The sequence below is a fragment of the Engystomops pustulosus genome, chromosome 8 (assembly GCF_040894005.1).
Source record: "Engystomops pustulosus chromosome 8, aEngPut4.maternal, whole genome shotgun sequence".
Taxonomy (NCBI): Eukaryota; Metazoa; Chordata; class Amphibia; order Anura; family Leptodactylidae; genus Engystomops; species Engystomops pustulosus.
The window spans coordinates 109803215-109822893 of NC_092418.1; the positions used below are offsets into that span (position 1 = coordinate 109803215).

General features: G+C 39.7%; 1 protein-coding gene across 6 annotated transcripts in view; it reads left to right on the forward strand.

The window, feature by feature from the left end:
* Positions 1 to 3102: 3102 nt before the first annotated feature.
* LRP1B (LDL receptor related protein 1B) overlaps positions 3103 to 19679 on the forward strand; it is a 1123330-nt gene continuing 1106753 nt past the window's right edge. For 4 of the 6 annotated variants that reach the window (XM_072122223.1, XM_072122226.1, XM_072122225.1 and 1 more), the window contains exon 1: positions 3103 to 3427. In XM_072122223.1, the coding sequence (XP_071978324.1) occupies positions 3346 to 3427 (82 nt within the window). In that variant the 5' untranslated portion in view covers positions 3103 to 3345. The remainder of the gene's footprint in view (positions 3428 to 19679) is intronic. The other 2 variants (XM_072122227.1, XM_072122229.1) reach the window with 1 other exon arrangement.

Genomic DNA, 19679 nt, shown 5'->3' on the forward strand with positions numbered 1-19679 from the left:
GCAGTGGGCACGTGGCGGTCCTGACTCGCACCTGCGCACTGACTATAGGTCAGACCTGGTGTAGAACTGCCCCGCCGGTGAATGCCAGTGCTGCCACCTAGTGGAGCCTCCAGATAAATCCATCCAGGCGGGGGCTCCATCATACGCTGGCGCACTTAGCTGATGATCTTGTTTTTTTTTACAAAGCTGAACATCTGGAATCAGGAACCTCCAGATATTTAGAAAGGTAGAATTCATACAAAAGGGCTGAAATCATACACACATGCCTGATGTCATACACACTGGGGCTCATTTACTAAGGGTCCAAATCGCGTACTTTTGTCGGGTTTCCCGAATATTTGCGACAAATTGACCCCGGATTTTGCCGCACGTGATCGGATTTTGGCGCATCGCCGCCGCCTTTCATGTGACAGAAATCGGCCGACGGATTGGGAAAAACTGCGGAATTTTTAAAAAAATTGTGCCGCAAGATCAGCACTTACATGCACCAGGAAGAAGAGGGTGAACTCCGGCGGACCTCGGCGCAGCAGCGACACCTGCTGGATATCGGGCGCACGACCTTAGTGAATCCCGGCAGAACCCAAATCAACGTCGGAAAACGTGCCACTGGATCGCGACTGGACCGGGTAAGTAAAGAGCCCCACTGAGTTATCTATATACTGTAGCCTGGGCTATGTCTGATAATAGCAGGACATTATAATGAGCAAAGGTCATGATAATCTCTAGGGATAACCACTAACCCAAACATACTCATCAAGATTTCACCCTGCATAGCAAATCTTCCATCTAACACCATAACACATGGTCCCTACTCCCAGATTACTGTCTAACGAGACAGACCCCCCCACTGACACCTGAGTGACACATCCTATTACAGCCACATTGGTTGTCACCCCGATATCCCAAGGTTGTAGTGGACTCTATGTCTATTGCATGGACTGTGGGTGACATTATATCCTCCAGCCTGCAGAATACTGTATATTGCAATGGATTGGTGCTGGTGGGTGATAACTGGGGAGGTCACATTGTCCTGTATGTGCTATTCATCATAGTCTCCATGACAAAGTGAGAGGAGCAGGTTTATCTCAGTACCATGCAGGTTGTTTGCCCATATTTTAGTGTCTTTTTGGGTGAACTGGGTTATTTGAGTAATTTCTTGCACTGGAGTTTGCCGTGTAGCAGTTTCCTGGTTTGTGCCTAATTTGTCTTTGTATTTCTTCTGCCTCCAGATGTTTGCGTCTGAATCAAGATTGATTTGTGTCTAAAAGGGTCCAAATAGTGGCGTACAAACACTCCAGTCCTGACCGTCTGTAGGAAAATCAATGGTAGGATTGCGCCAAAATTTATACCTTTTTTTTAAAAATTTTTGCCTAGAAAGTCTCAAAAATACCCCACAAAGAGATTACAACCAGATAGGAGTTGTAAAAAAAAAGAATCACAAGAGGCGCAAAAAAGAGCCCAGGGAAAAAAGATAAATGACCCCCATAATCATCGCTTTCCATTTATCTTTTATCTACAACAGGAAGCGGGCAGCGCTCTAATAGATGTAAAACAAAGAGGCTTTATTCACCCATGCAGCTACATTTTGGCTGATCCGGGCTGGATAAAGCCTCTATGGATCTGCCGAAACGCTGCATGGGTGAATAAAGCCTCTTTGTTTTACCACATGAATTGGAGTGTTACCTGCTGTGCTTCCCTTATCTATCTATCTATCTATCTATCTCCTATCTATCTATCTATCTGTCTATCTATCTATCTATCTATCTATCTATCTCATATCTATCTATCTATCTCCTATCTATCATCTATCTATCTATCTCCTATCTATCATCTATCTATCCATCATCTATCTATCTATCTATCTATCTATCTATCTATCTATCTATCTATCTATCTCCTATCTATCCATCTATCTATCTATCTATCTATCTATCTATCTCATATCTATCTATATATCTCCTATCTATCTATCTATCTATCTATCTATCTATCTATCTCATATCTATCTATCTATCTATCTATCTATCTCATATCTATCTATCTATCTATCTATCTATCTATCTATCTATCTATCTATCTATCTATCCCATATCTATCTATCTATCTATCTATCTATCTATCTATCTATCTATCTATCTATCTATCTATCTCCTATCTCCTATCTACAGTGTATTCCCCTAATATCCCAATGTGTATTCAGCAGTGTATAATACACTTATGAAATACATCATTTCTAAAGCCTCTGTGTTCTGCCATGGACCTGCTATCCATTAGGTCAGGTCCCTACCATAATGGCCCCTACAATCCCTCCACCTGTCATCTGCAATGATCTATAATACCTTTTCTTGCCTCGCATTCATGAGCTCACAATTAGACTACACAAATCTCATTAAACACCTAATTAAAACTACAGCAACCCAAACATAGACTAATGAAAAATGAGCTTTGCAGTCATTATCTCGCCTGAGCTGGGAAGCACAAACACTGGAGCAAAAAAAATAAAAAAATTAGACATTTTATTAAAAAATATCATAATATCCCATTTCTTTCCCAATCCATGGCAACTGAAAGGTTAATGGTCCATCTGCAATCCAAGATAAACCCCCTGACTTATGAGTGTGCCCCATTATGTAATGCCATCCTGCTTTATGCTTGGTTAACATAAGGGGGCATCCTATGTTCTCCTACTGAGGGTCCATCTTCAGTCTAATTTTAGGTATTTATTGTTAAATGCTGAATCATCCCTTATGTCCCCCATGATATGAATCCAGATACAGTCATCTGCTCCATCTATTAACCCCTCACCCCATCTTCTGTTTTCATCTTCTTCCGATTCCCTTTAAATGTTTCCATTTTCCCAGTAAAATGGTTTCAAAAAAGGAGCAGATTTTGCACGAAAAAAGGAAATGATTGCAAATGGTAAATATTTGTTATTTACAACAATGTATCAGTCAGTAAATGTATCACTCTGTAAATGTATCCGCCTGCAAATGTATCTGGTCTCCCCCCTGTTGTGTTAAATGTCTGTTACTTAGTAATAGATGTGATTTATGTGGAGGGAAGGGGATGTCTATGGTAGATTTCTGTGATTAATCAGAGGATCCTGGTCTGCTGGCATCTCTCACTGCCCCTCTTGTGTGATGTAAGATCAGGCGTATTCTGCATTGAGAAGTCAAGACACACAAGAAGCTCACACACATCCACACACCTACAGTCCTGCTAGAAGCAGAGGGAAGGCAGGCTGGCTTCACTTAGCACAAGAATTTCCACTGACAATTGTAAATTGCTGCTGACTTAGTAAGTGAGTGTGCAGTGAGGCAGCTGCGAGCTTCACACGCTGCTACAATGTCTCAGTTCCTCCTAGCCTTATTGACTCTATCAGGATTATTACCTATGGCTAAGGTGCTGACACTGGGAGCTGAAGCAGGTAAGCAACCTTTATTTCTTAACATCAACTTAAGAACTTATCTGTGGAAAGGAGAGATCTGCAGCTTGTATGTGTTTGGCTGCTACATTGTCTCTGCTGAGATGCAGCTTTGCTTTGCCAGGGCATTGAGCTGCAATGAGAAAGTACAGTATGGAGAAAGAGGGCTCTGGAGTCAATGCTGCTGCAGGATCTGATGAGGATGGATTGGATGTTTTTTTTTTGCATTTTGCATTGGAACGGGATAGAGATTGTGGCTGGATCCATCATCTCTCTGATACCTGTGTGTGTGTCTGTGTCTGTGCTTGCAGCTCTGCTATCATAAGCTTCGCATGTAGATGGTAGCAATGGCATAGAGGAAGAGGATATCTACAGCAGATTACAGCTAACCAATGCTTTGTAGTTACAGAGATGGTGCTAAACAACAATAGGTCATAAACTTCTGCTATTCCTGTGGAGGATGAAAGGATAAAGGGGATATTTCTGTAGGTTGTGATTCCAGCTATGGATCTCTTAAGAAAGGAGACCAACACATTGGGCTCCTCTAACAACTATGTCAGTCTGCTGGAACTTTTGTTGTCTTACCATTGACTTACATTGGGTTAAATGATATGGGAGACACACAGTTGTGTAATGGATGTTGGGTCTTGGTGAAGAATCCAGGAATGGGATGTATAGAGGGAATGCATGCATGTCTAATGTGCTCATTAATGGCATATGCTGCACCTTATGGAAGAGCATACGGTTTCATGTGTGAAGATAGATTCTTACATTTAATCCAAATTCAGAAAAATAATCTATAGTCTTTGCTAAGCATAATAGACTTGGACATGATGCTTGGCTGGGGATATGATCCTATCTGTAGGGAATGTTTGCAGACTAGATGGATCTGAATTGGGTTTATCCAAACATAACATTGCAGTGCACTGGACTTTAATGAGAACATTTTGCTATACTGTAGATTTGGTCCATTGGGTACATGGCCTGTTTGTCTATAGATTCCTTGGGTGATGAGTTCTTCTATTCACCCTGCACCATATGGTATTTGGGTTTCAGAGGAGTCGAAATGATCTTTGTGTCACTAAGGGTCCAGACACATTCTTGGTCAAAGTCTCTTGGAATATTTGCAGAAGGAAGATATGTTACCAAGGTGATTTGTACCAATGTCTTGCTGAGGAGCTGCTGAGTTCCTTTGGCCAAATTACTTAATATCTTCTTGTTAGTTAAAGCTGGCGGAATGATAAAGTCTATAAATATCACTAGGGGAGGGAATGGATCCTCCATTATTAATGACCTCATGTTTGCAGAAACTTTTGCCAGTCGTTCATCATCAGATTCCTGGGCGCACTATATCCTAGGGTGGAGGGATACAGGTGCGCTCCATCTCCATAAATGAATGTAATTGAAAGGTAAAGCAGAACAAGTCTATTTTACATCTACAGCTCTGCTTTGGCCCAAGATTAATGAGTCCTTAGGAGTCATATGGCACTTTGAAAAATCTGCTCTTCAGAGTTGGCGTTTCCATTCAGGGGTTGTGATCTTTGCATTGCAATTAGTTTGTGCACTGAATGTCAATGGAAATGTATTCAAATGACCCCCGAGATCTCAATACCTTCACATTCGCTATGAAAGAACCTATGTTCCATCCTGGATCTTCTTCCTCCACTCATTCATTATCATATAAGCCCAATGATATCTGCACTTTTAATAAATTGGGGGCATCCTCGGTTTTATATTCATATCACTTACAGTAAAATGCCATTTGATGGTTCTCCTGTAATGCATAGGCCTGATATAGGAGACTGTTCTTGTGTGGGGTCCTAAAGAAACTTTAAAGACTTACAGACGTGTTATCTTGCAATCATATGATGGATACTTCTAATGGTTATAATCAGTGTCAATGTGCAGCCAAAAGCCTTGCTACTTTTATGTCACAATAATATACAGAATAATAACTAATATTATAGAATAATATGCAATAAAATATCTAATAAAATAATATAGAGAGCAATAGAATAGTATATTATGTAATATAATAATATACAATGTAACACACAATGCGATATAATAATATACAATGTGTCATACAATATGATACAATAATATACAATGTGACAAGTAATACGATACAATAATATACAAAGTAACATACAATATGATACAATAATATACAATGTAACACGCAATACGATACAATAATATACAATGTAACACACAATACGATACAATAATATACAATGTAACTTACAAAATGATGCAATAATATACAATGTAACACACAATATGATACAATAATATACAATTTAACATACAATGTGATACAATAATATGCAATGTAACATACAATGTGATACAATAATATGCAATGTAACACACAATATGATACAATAATATACAATGTAACATACAATGTGATACAATAATATACAATGTAACATACAATGTGATACAATAATATGCAATGTAACTTACAATATGACATAATTTAGCTTATAAAATCTTCATTGCTGTAATTGGAAATTTTAAGAAATCAAAATAGACAATTCTATTATACAGAAATTTTGGGCCATTTATTATGATTTGTACATTCACTGGTAATAAATCATTATTTCTATAGCGCCAACATATTCCGCAGAGCATCGCAGATCATGGGGTACATATACACATCAAATAAGACATTACAAAGCAGTAATGGGGTCAGATGAAACAACACTGGGGGCGCTGCTCCCAAGAGCTCACAATCTTTGAGCTTACTTTATCAGTACCTATAGATATATATAGATAACTAGTACTGAAATCTATAATGTTTGGGATGTTTGGTTAATTTATATACAACACAATAAATTATATTTATCCATTGAACTTTTAGATTTGCTCCAGTGTCTATTTCATTCCTTATGATACATTGTATATACTGTCAGGAATGCAGCTGCTCTTTCAATTCCCACCACCAGGGGGAGATTATCTGAGCTCTATTTTATGACAGCAGTTCTATAATGTATAGAGACATATGGAGGGAGAGATAGAAAGTCATAATGACAGCACAGCATTAACCCTTTCCTCTCCTTGCTGTATTGTGAGAGTCATTGTAAGAACAAATATTATTATAGTGACAATAAAGACCCGCCATGAGGGTAATAATGTTAATTAGTGCATGAAATGAGAAAGGCGCCATATAAAACGTCCCAGCAGAGAGCGCGTCCTACTGTACTTATCACCCTCATGGAGAATATTTCATTCCTACTGTAAATTCTACCCTAAGTGCATATCCTGCGGTTATGGAATCAATGATACTATAATTAATGCACAATGAGGGTCATTGAATGTACATTGGCAGGTAGGTAGCCTGGTGCTAGATCTCCAGGCCTGGACCACCAGATCTGCCCCTCACTGTCTGTGGATGCATAAATCATTTACTGGAAAGGTCTGCTGAGAAAAGATCCTTTGATTAAAAAGCAAAGACCTGTAGTGTATGAGGAGGGAAAGAGGGAGATACTGATACACAAAGCTCAGGACTGGGAGAGAGATATCATGTCATCATTAGAATAATAATCTTTCCATAGCACCAGCATATTCTGTAGCGCTGTACAAATCATTGTAGATGGATAGATAGATAGATAGATAGATAGATAGATAGATAGATAGATAGATAGATAGATATGAGAAAGAAAGAAAGAAAGAAAGATACAGTAGATAGATAGAAATAGAGTAGGCATGTATAAGCTGATACAAAAGATAGATGGATAGATAAAGAAAGATATAGTAGATATACAAAAGCAGATACAATAAATACAGTACAGATAAAATGGTTATTTAAGATAAATATGAGATAGATAGATAGATAGATAGATATGAGATAGATGGATAGATAGATAGATAGATAGATATGAGATAGATAGATAGATAGATAGATAGATGGATGGATAGATAGATAGATAGATAGATAGGAGATAGATAGATATGAGATAGATAGATAGATAGATAGATAGATAGATAGATAGATATGAGATAGATAGATAGATAGATGGATAGATAGATAGGAGATAGATAGATATGAGATAGATAGATAGATGGATAGATGGATAGATAGATAGATAGATAGATAGATAGATGGATGGATGGATGGATGGATGGATAGATTGATAGATAGATAGGAGATAGATAGATAGATAGAAGATAGATAGATAGATGGATAGATAGGAGATAGATAGGAGATATGAGATAGATAGATAGATAGATATGAGATAGATAGATAGATAGATGGATGGATAGATAGATTGATAGATAGATAGGAGATAGATAGATAGATAGAAGATAGATAGATAGATCTGAGATAGATAGATAGATCTGAGATAGATAGATAGATAGATAGATAGATAGATAGATAGAAGATAGATAGATAGATAGATAGATAATAGATAGATAACAGATATATACTGTAGATAGGTAGAATTTAGTATAGTTACCTATAGATAATGGATTGCTGGTTTGTGCTCGGGGAAGGAGCCTCTTAAGAATCTCTTTTTCTTCAATGACTTTATTGACATAAAAAAGTGGCCACTTTGGATAAAAAATCATTGACATTTAGAGCTTGTGAACAGGATATAGATCCTACTGTATATAATCTGTCACTGTACACAGTTTTACTGCATTTATAATTTTCCATTTTTCTCAGAGATTTTCTGTGTGCTTCCTCCTGTAATTCTGGAATATTCTGTCGTTAATAACCTGCAGTACCATTCGTCACCATATAAATGGCAATTCTTCTCTCATAGACAACAATGAAACAGCGCCTCCAGCTCTAGCTCCTTCAGAGGTTCCGTATCTTTGGAATAAACCTTTGGAATTTCAGTCAAATATTTTTGTATACGAGGCTTTATCTTTCATTTTCTCTTTGGTTTTATTCACTATAAATGAGGCTTTATGGACATTAGGCTTCAGTATGGTGGATCTTTGCTATATTACAGTTTAGGTCGTAGAAACTCACTTAGAGAGTGGATATAATGGTCGTGTATATGAAAAGTCTTTAGTTCTATGCAACATTAGTTTGTAAATAGATTGTTTTATGTTTGGTTGATCATTACATGTCAATAGCCCAAAACGGGAAAACGGTAGGACCGCCCTCAGTGTGCTTACATTGGGGCATAATGGAGCAGTCATCGGATTAAACTGAGCAGCACATCCATTTACCTATCAGCACAGATTTTACTGCCTTCCCCTCTCTGCAAGTAAATGCTGTACAGTAACTACAGATGACATGAACACCACGTCTCTCCATGAAACAAATAAAACTAAATTTCCCATTGTTTCCTATGAATGCACATTTTACCCCATGTACCCCAGAAATTAATGTAGGCACTGATAGTGCTGCTGTCCTGTCTCTCCCATTAAATGACACTGCTTTTCTATTTCCCTCTGTAATTGGAATAGACACAAATATTTGTGCTTCATTGTCCTTCTCTGTCAACTATACAGACACAGAAAACACTGCTTTCCCTTCTCTCCACACAGATAGTACTGTCTTCTTGTCTCCCAGTCAATAATGTTGACAGCAATGATTCCTTGTTGCCCACCTCCCCTAATAATTGACATCCAACCTATATATTCTCTTGTCTTTCCTGTAAATAATGTAGGCACCTGTTGTACTTCTCTGCAACCTATCTATAGGCACAGATAGTACTGCCTCCATGTTACCTGGTAAATACCATTGGCATTGATAGTACTCTTTCCTTGTCTCTTCACCTATTTATCACCCCCATAAATATTGTATCCACATGTAGCATGTCTCCTGTGTTACAATGTTATTCTTCCTTTCATAAATAATGTAAGAATACAAAGTTCTCCCTCATTTCTTCCCTACAAATAATATAGGCACAGGTAGTGCTATCTCCTGTCTCCCCTGTAATCCTTGGGTATCACAGTAGTATCTTAGTAGATAAGGTTGAAAAAAGAAAGTGATCCATCAAATGCGACCAATGGGAAATATTAATACCTGTAGATAATGTTGGAAAAGATACAAGTGCCGCCTTGTATCCTCCATAAGTGATGTAGACTCATATTGTTGTGCGAGTCTCCTCTATAAGAAATGCCGTCATCAATGGTTATATCTCCTTGTTTCTACTAGAAATAACCTAGGCACAGATAGTGCCACCTACTGTCTTTTCCTTACGACTATTGTCTCCTTGTCTACCCAATATTTGATGTAGGCACAGAAAGTGCTGCCTCCTTCTCCTTTGTAACTAATGTAAGAATACATTGTACTGTCTGCTTATCTCCTCTATCAATAATTTATGTGCAATAGTGCTGCTTTCTTGTCTCCACTATAACCAATATAAGAATCCATTTTACTGTCTCATTATCTCCTTTGTATATAATGTAGGCACAGATAGTGCTGCTCTCTTGTCTCCACTGTAACCAATATAAGAATACATTTTACAGTCTCATTGTCTCCTTTGTATATAATGTAGGCACAGATAGTGCTGCTCTGTTGTCTCCACTACAACCAATATAAGAATCCATTTTACTGTCTCATTATCTCCTTTGTATATAATATAGGCACAGATAGTGCTGCTCTCTGTCTCCTATTAAATGAATATTATACTGTCTCATTGTCTCCTTTGTATATAATTTAGGCACAGATAGTGCTGCTCTCCGTCACCTATAAAACGAATATAGGTATACTATACTGTCTGCCTGTCTCCACTGTAAACAATATAGGCACAGATAGTGCTACTCTATATCTCCTCTGTAACCACTGTAGGTTGCATTGTTACTTTCTGCTTTCTCCTCTGTAAATAATGCAGATGCAGATGTATCTTGTCATTTTTTAGGTATTTTCCTTTGCTTTTTTTGCGTTTTTGTTGCATTTGCACATTTTTTTGTAACTTTTTCATGCGTTCTGTGAAGCTCGTGACGCACTGGTTTTCCTGTTTTCTGGTTTTCTGTTAAATCAAAGAGCAGAAGTACAAGGAAATCAAAAAAAACGGAGCCGCAAATTGCTAAACTATGATACATCTGCCACAATGTAGGAACATGGGGGAACATTTATCATATGTTGCCTCCGTTCCTCAGCATCCGCTGCATTTATCAGGAGACAGTGTTGCCCTGGTTTAGAATGTCACCAGAGCCTGCACAGGATGCTTCCTTCATACCCCTCCCTGCCCATTTGAGGAATAGGTACAATTTCTGTACGTGCTTCTGTTCGTTCTGTTCATCACTTATACTTTAGGGCCTGGACGCAAGTTTTCAGGTGTATCAAGCCCTGATACTTGTGCCCCATGGAGCAGCTTTACCTAGATTGTGCACAGATAGTGCTGTTGTTCCATGGTGGTCACAATGCAGTCAGATGAAAGCTGGAAAGTGATCAAGTCACTGGTCAATGGTTTTCCTGGGCATTTTTGGCATAAAAAGTCTCAAAGTAGTCACTTTGAGAGTTTTTGAGACTTTTCACTGCTAAAAAGTCTCACAGGACTATATACACCTCTTCATTATTCCGGCCTAAACATAGAACTACTGCTAGTGCAACATTGTGCAAAACCACATTCAGGACTTGAGACTTTTGCCAAAAGTCTCATAAAAAGTCTCAGGGCCAGATTTATCTTTAGTTGTTCTATTTTGCGCATTTTTTTTGCACCTAAAATGTCTCTATTTTGCACAATATTTATCTTATGTCAAAATTTGCTTAGATAGATGTGATCCTTCTCTGCGGTTTTTTTGAGACTTTTTCATATGTTTGCAACTTTTTGTAAAAAGTCTCAATGAGAAAAATTTCTATAAATCAGCTTCAGCCGACGACATTCTGCAGGCAACACACAATCATTTACCATTTTGGAACATTCTACAGACTAATAGTTATTTTTTGGGAGGATTTTTATATAAAAATAAAAAAATAGATATGATTTTATGTTTTAATGATAATAATACAGTTACAGCTTTGTATATAGAGACGTCCTGTCCCTGTGTGTCCTGTACATGGTGCCGCCGCAGTCACCGCTCCTGTCACATACATTATATGGAGAACTTGTGGGGCTCAGCAAAAAATTCACCATTAAAGCATATCCGCATGCGGAAAATCTGCATTAAAATTGCATATAAAAATTGCACATATTGATGCAGATTTTGCGCATGACAATCCACAACATGTGCAGAGCCGAAAACACAGGGGGGGGTCATTTACTAAGGGCCCGATTCGCGTTTTCCCGACGTGTTACCCGAATATTTCCGATTTGCGCCGATTGTACCTGAATTGCCCCGGGATTGTGGCGCACGCGATCGGATTGTGGCGCATCGGCGCCGGCATGCATGCGACGGAAATCGGGGGGCGTGGCCGAACGAAAACCCGACGTATTCGGAAAAACCGCCGCATTTAAAAACCGAAAAAGTGTCGCTTGGGGAGCGCTTACCTTCACCTGGTCCGAGGTGGTGCATTCCGGCGCGATGAGATGACTTTCAGCGCAGCGGAAGAACTACATTCATAAATCCTGGCCGGACCCGAATCCAGAGCAGAGAACGCGCCGCTGGATCGCGACTGGACCGGGTAAGTAAATGTGCCCCAGGAAGTTTTTTACCTATAAACCAAAAAAAAAGAAGAAAGTTGATTTATCAAATGTGTCTGATTGGTTTTTTTGGTTATCTGCGCTTGCTCTGGCGAGGAGCTTTTTTGAGACTTTTTTGAGACATTTTAAAAAAGTCGCATGTCATAAATTAGGAAAAACATCTGGATTACTAAGTTAAATGAGGCGTAGGTGGCTAAAAATCCATGCGCCGCTAACTTTTAGAAAGTCTCAAAAAAGTCGCAAAAAAAGACGCAAATACTTACTTCAGCCAAAAAAGTCTCAAAAAACACACCAAAAAGTCGCAAAAAAAGATGATAAATCTTGCCCTCAGACTTACTCCAGCCGCCTGCTGATCCAGGTGCTGAGACTTTTTATGTATTTTGAGACTTTTTTGGGGACTTTTTGAAAAAAAAAATCCCAGAAAGCAAATAAATGGTCAAAGCCACTTGAATGAAACTGATGGTCAACGGAGCTCTAAAAATAGACATAGAACTCTTCCGAGGAGCTTGTCTAAGGAGAACTAACCCCCACTGTCTGAAATTGATTTACAGGTGGTGGCTACCAGATTTTCGATGATTTCCTTAGCTTCCTATCACATGTAAAGGAAGAAGTGCTAGAAATTGCTTAGAAAAAAACTTCAGATTTCTTAAGAATCACGAGCGAAAATCTGGGGAACAATTAAAGGTCTTTACTATCCTAACTATCCAGACCTATTAATTGAATAGCACATGTAATTGCTCCGTTGCCTCTGGTGTAAGCTCATCTCCGCATTTCTATCCCTTTTTATTAAATGCCCCCATTGAGAATTTTTTTTTTTTCCATCCCACATGCGAAAAATCGTGAATTCATTTGCAGAAAGGGAATGTTCCTTCCGAGTCAAGGCAGACGAAGACAATTACAACGTATATCGCTACAACTTAGAATCTGCTCGCACAACGCATGGGCTGCTTAGTCTACAAATTACCATATTTGATATATCTGACCTTAAATAGACCATCTGCCTGCACCAGGAGCGGCGCTGAATTACTGTACTTAGTCTAAACGCTTCCAGAGATCGCAGCAGCAGGATCACTTCCAAATGTAACAAAGGAACATGTTGTGCAACACTTAAGCTTTTATTGTACTCCTCACATTACACGGGGTCTGCTAATCGCTCTACATGTTTGGATATTGTCGACAAACACCCGTTCAGGTAATATTAATACAACTTACTGCTCGTTACATTGTTATTGGCAGATTTAATGAAGTTTTGGATGTAGTGATAGTTTGAGTCCACACCAAGGAATTAGTGTAGCAACAATAACGTAGATAGAAATCTTTTCTTCTTTTGAGATTGCATTAAGGCCAAGGATTTGTATTTTTGTTTACAGCTATCTGGGGGAAACATGTTATAGAGCAGGAGGAGTTGACCAGATTACACATAGTATTCCACCTGCAGGAGGCATGTTATAGGGCAGGAGGAGCTTAGTAGATTGTACGTAGTGTCCTATCTGCAGGCAGCATGTTATAGAGCAGGAGGAGCTGAGCAGATTGTACATAGTGTCCTATCTGCAGGCAGCATGTTATAGAGCAGGAGGTGCTGAGCTGATTGTTCATAGTGTCCTATCTGCAGGCAGCATGTTATAGAGCAGGAGGAGCTGAGCAGATTGTACATAGTGTCCTAGCTGCAGGCAGCAGGTTATAGAGCAGGAGGAGCTGAGCAGATTGTACATAGTGTCCTATCTGCAGGCAGCATGTTATAGAGCAGGAGGAGCTGTGCAGATTGTACATAGTGTCCTATCTACAGGAAGCATGTTATAGAGCAGGAGGAGCTGAGCAGATTGCTCATAGTGTCCTATCTGCAGGCAGCATGCTTTAGAGCAGGAGGAGCTGAGCAGATTGTACATAGTGTCCTATCTGCAGGCAGCATGTTATAGAGCAGGAGGAGCGGAGCAGATTGTACATAGTGTCCTATCTGCAGGTGACACGTTATAGAGAAGGAGGAGATGAGCAGATTGTACATTGTGTCCTATCTGAAGATGGCATGTTATAGAGCAGGAGGTGCTGATCAGATTGTGCATAGTGTCCTATCTGCAGGAAGCATGTTATAGAGCAGGAGGTGCTGAGCAGATTACACATAGTGTCCTATCTATAGGCAGCATGCTATAGAGCAGGAAGAGCAGAGCAAATTGTACACATTGTCCTATCTGCAGGCAGCATGTCATAGAGCAGGAAGAGCTTGGCAGATTGTACATAGAATCCTATGTGCAGGCAGCATGTTATAGAGCAGGAGGAGCTGAGCAGATTGTACACAGTATCCTATCTGCAGGCAGCATGTTATAGAGCAGGAGGAGCTGAGCAGATTGTACATAGTGCCCTGTTTGCAGGCAGCATGTTATAGAGCAGGAGGAGTTCAGACAATAGTTCATAGTGTCCTATGTGCCGGCAGCATGTTTTAGAGCAGGAGGAGCTGAACAGAATATGCAATGTGTCCTATCTGCTTGAAATTATTTATAGAGCAGATTGTACATAGTTTCCTATCTGCAGGAAGCATGTTATAGAACAGGAAAACCTACTGAGCTATCCGCAGGCAGAGAGAGCTAAGCAGACTGATATACAGTTTGGAGAATATAACGTCTGTTCCTTCTTCATTTTGGAGTCTATTAGGCTCTTGCTCGTTATTTGACAACTATCTTGAAATACAAACATCCACAAATACCTACTTATGTCTGTCCTCTCCCGCACAGCTCCTCCCCCTTCCCCTCTCCGTAGCATTGTATGTAATCTGATTCCTGAGTCTGTTGTGCTGTAACATGTGGGATTCAAGAAAGATTTCAGAGGAACTGGGGGGAGAGGAAAAGAGTCGGGTAGGGGGAGAAATAAGCATTTTTTTCTAATAAGATAAATTAGAAAATTTCTTAGAATCACTTGTATTATTGATTTATGCAAAGTTTAAAGGAAAGTTACCGATCTTTTAAATAATTGCTTTATCTTTAACGTCTCTGTAATTCTATATCCTTTACTTTTCTATAGCGCTTCCTATATCATGGCCGGTACAGCGCTCCTTCTATCTGCTTCTTATATATTGAGGATCAGCTAATCTATGAAAATGCAGATTTTTTATTGGGATTTATTGGACTAAATTCCTGTTTTGGAAATTGTATCCTTTCCCTTATAATACAATGGAAGCTGCAGCATTGCTCCGTATGAAGGTGTTGTGAGCGTTGCACCCTCATAATGTCTGACCTTGACCTACGATGGATGTGATATCACCAGACATATGGTAGCTACAGAAATTAGACAAGAGAAAGTGATTTCACGTACGATCCTGGAAGACCCACAACTTAATTAAGCCTTATGGGATGTGCAGCAAAAGGGAACTTCTACCCTGGGAACAATAAACAGAAGACGGCTCTGGAGTTCCCATAAATGAAAGTTTTGGACAATTAATCAAGTGAAATCCGCTGCGTGGATGTTAGAGTCAAAGCTTGTCTCCCAGACATTTGCATCCTACTTTATGTGGGTTGGAGTGTAGATACTGCGCCGATAATGCAAAATAGACTTATGCAAATTAATCCATTTTTCTATAAATTCTTCACAAAAATGTCAAAACATATTATAATTTACTCGAGATTAATGTTTTTCTGCCCAATTATCTCCTAGTTGTCATAGAAAAATCTAAAAACATTATTTTTCAGGTTATAAATGGAAGTATGGTATCTATTATACTCCAGAGCTGCACTCGTAATTCTGCTGGTTGCTTCGAAAAGAAGTCATTAAGTCTGACAACAGACACATATCTAGGAGTTGATCAGAGCTCCAGTAATGCCCGGAGTAAGTCTGTTAAGTAATGTCATGCATGAAGACAGTGACTGCACCAGCAGCAGAATAGTGAGTGCAGCTAAGGGGTATAATACAGGATGTAACTCAGGATCAGTACAGGATAAGTAATGTCATGTATGTACACAGTGACTGCACCAGCAGCAGAATAGTGAGTCCAGCTCTGGAGTATAATACAGAATGTAACTCAGGATCAGTACAGGATAAGTAATGTCATGTATGTACACAGTGACTGCACCAGCAGCAGAATAGTGAGTGCAGCTCTGGAGTATAATACAGGATGTAACTCAGGATCAGTACAGGATAAGTAATGTCATGAATGTACACAGTGACTGCACCAGCAGCAGAATAGTGAGTGCAGCTCTGGAGTATAATACAGGATGTAACTCAGGATCAGTACAGGATAAGTAATGTCATGTATGTACACAGTGACTGCACCAGCAGCAGAATAGTGAGTCCAGCTCTGGAGTATAATACAGAATGTAACTCAGGATCAGTACAGGATAAGTAATGTCATGTATGTACACAGTGACTGCACCAGCAGCAGAATAGTGAGTGCAGCTCTGGAGTATAATACAGGATGTAACTCAGGATCAGTACAGGATAAGTAATGTCATGAATGTACACAGTGACTGCACCAGCAGCAGAATAGTGAGTGCAGCTCTGGAGTATAATACAGGATGTAACTCAGGATCAGTACAGGATAAGTAATGTCATGTATGTACACAGTGATTGCACCAGCAGAATAATGAGTGCATCTCTGGGGTATAATACAGGATGTAACTCAGGATCAGTACAGGATAAGTAATGTCATGTATGTACACAGTGACTGCACCAGCAGCAGAATAGTGAGTGCAGCTCTGGAGTATAATACAGGATGTAACTCAGGATCAGTACAGGATAAGTAATGTCATGTATGTACACAGTGACTGCACCAGCAGCAGAATAGTGAGTGCAGCTCTGGGGTATAATACAGGATGTAACTCAGGATCAGTACAGGATAAGTAATGTCATGTATGTACACAGTGACTGCACCAGCAGCAGAATAGTGAGTGCAGCTCTGGAGTATAATACAGGATGTAACTCAGGATCAGTACAGGATAAGTAATGTCATGAATGTACACAGTGACTGCACCAGCAGCAGAATAGTGAGTGCAGCTCTGGAGTATAATACAGGATGTAACTCAGGATCAGTACAGGATAAGTAATGTCATGTATGTACACAGTGATTGCACCAGCAGAATAATGAGTGCATCTCTGGGGTATAATACAGGATGTAACTCAGGATCAGTACAGGATAAGTAATGTCATGTATGTACACAGTGACTGCACCAGCAGCAGAATAGTGAGTGCAGCTCTGGAGTATAATACAGGATGTAACTCAGGATCAGTACAGGATAAGTAATGTCATGTATGTACACAGTGACTGCACCACCAGCAGAATAGTGAGTGCAGCTCTGGAGTATAATACAGGATGTAACTCAGGATCAGTACAGGATAAGTAATGTCATGTATGTACACAGTGACTGCACCACCAGCAGAATAGTGAGTGCAGCTCTGGAGTATAATACAGGATGTAACTCAGGATCAGTACAGGATAAGTAATGTCATGTATGTACACAGTGACTGCACCAGCAGCAGAATAGTGAGTGCAGCTCTGGGGTATAATACAGGATGTAACTCAGGATCAGTATAGGATAAGTAATGTCATGTATGTACACAGTGACTGCACCAGCAGCAGAATAGTGAGTGCAGCTCTGGAGTATAATACAGGATGTAACTCAGGATCAGTACAGGATAAGTAATGTCATGAATGTACACAGTGACTGCACCAGCAGCAGAATAGTGAGTGCAGCTCTGGAGTATAATACAGGATGTAACTCAGGATCAGTACAGGATAAGTAATGTGATGTATGTACACAGTGATTGCACCAGCAGAATAATGAGTGCATCTCTGGGGTATAATACAGGATGTAACTCAGGATCAGTACAGGATAAGTAATGTCATGTATGTACACAGTGACTGCACCACCAGCAGAATAGTGAGTGCAGCTCTGGAGTATAATACAGGATGTAACTCAGGATCAGTACAGGATAAGTAATGTCATGTATGTACACAGTGACTGCACCACCAGCAGAATAGTGAGTGCAGCTCTGGAGTATAATACAGGATGTAACTCAGGATCAGTACAGGATAAGTAATGTCATGTATGTACACAGTGACTGCACCAGCAGCAGAATAGTGAGTGCAGCTCTGGGGTATAATACAGGATGTAACTCAGGATCAGTACAGGATAAGTAATGTCATGTATGTACACAGTGACTGCACCAGCAGCAGAATAGTGAGTGCAGCTCTGGAGTATAATACAGGATGTAACTCAGGATCAGTACAGGATAAGTAATGTCATGAATGTACACAGTGACTGCACCAGCAGCAGAATAGTGAGTGCAGCTCTGGAGTATAATACAGGATGTAACTCAGGATCAGTACAGGATAAGTAATGTCATGTATGTACACAGTGACTGCACCAGCAGCAGAATAGTGAGTGCAGCTCTGGGATATAATACAGGATGTAACTCAGGATCAGTACAGGATAAGTAATGTCATGTATGTACAGTGACTGCACCAGCAGCAGAATAGTGAGTGCAGCTCTGGGATATAATACAGGATGTAACTCAGGATCAGTACAGGATAAGTAATGTCATGTATGTACACAGTGACTGCACCAGCAGCAGAATAGTGAGTGCAGCTCTGGGGTATAATACAGGATGTAACTCAGGATCAGTACAGGATAAGTAATGCCATGTATGTACACAGTGACTGCACCAGCAGCAGAATAGTGAGTGCAGCTCTGGAGTATAATACAGGATGTAACTCAGGATCAGTACAGGATAAGTAATGTCATGTATGTACACAGTGACTGCACCAGCAGCAGAATAGTGAGTGCAGCATTTTCATAGGTTTACCTGGAATTACTGTTTTTGACCAGAAGCACCACTCCTACATGTTAATAAGATGCAAGGGAGGACGAGAAGACATATTGATAGTATGATGACAGCAAACTGCAGGAAACCTGAAACGGAGATCCAACAATATTTTATTATTTTGACTACATTGTGTAAAATTAGTTTTCTGTCTAAACCTCATCTTATTGTTCCGTTCCATATATCAGTAATGAAAAACTGTTATTTTCTTGTCATCCGTAAAACTAGATGGTAAATCCAAAGGATTGCAATGAAAATGTATCATACAGACAACTTTTTATAAGCAGGATATTGTATCGGGAATAATATATTAACCCAACAGCGACTACTGAAGAGTAAAGTTATACGTCCTGACAACTGACCTTTGGTTCTCTAACCCATAGAATGTGATGATCCATTGATCTATAAGTAGGACATCTTGATCACACAGAACCTTTCTGTAGACACTACTGAAGCATGTGAACGTGAAAGGGATCCTCCAGTTAGGTCTCTACTAGAGATAAGCGGATCCATCTTGGACGTCGCTCGGTTGGGACGACTCGGACGTATTGCCGGCTTGCCGATCAAACAGCCAATCTGGCAAATTAACTTCTATAGCATCAGACCATGGCTATGCTTGAGCAGGGGGACACCCGATCCCCGACCCCAAATGAGGATGTTGTGTCCATTTTTCTGTCCCTACTCTTGGGTCAACCATCGGCATTTCTTACTCTTGTAGAATACGCTATCCATGTGTTCCTTGGTTGACACTGTTCCTTTGAATATCTTATCCATCTCAACTTTCTTTAAGCTGATGGTTAAACTAAACTCACTTGAAGAAAGATTCTCTTTACGACAAAATACTTTAGATTTGCTCAGTTCATAAAAAAGTGTAAAACATCAAGGAAACCTTCCAA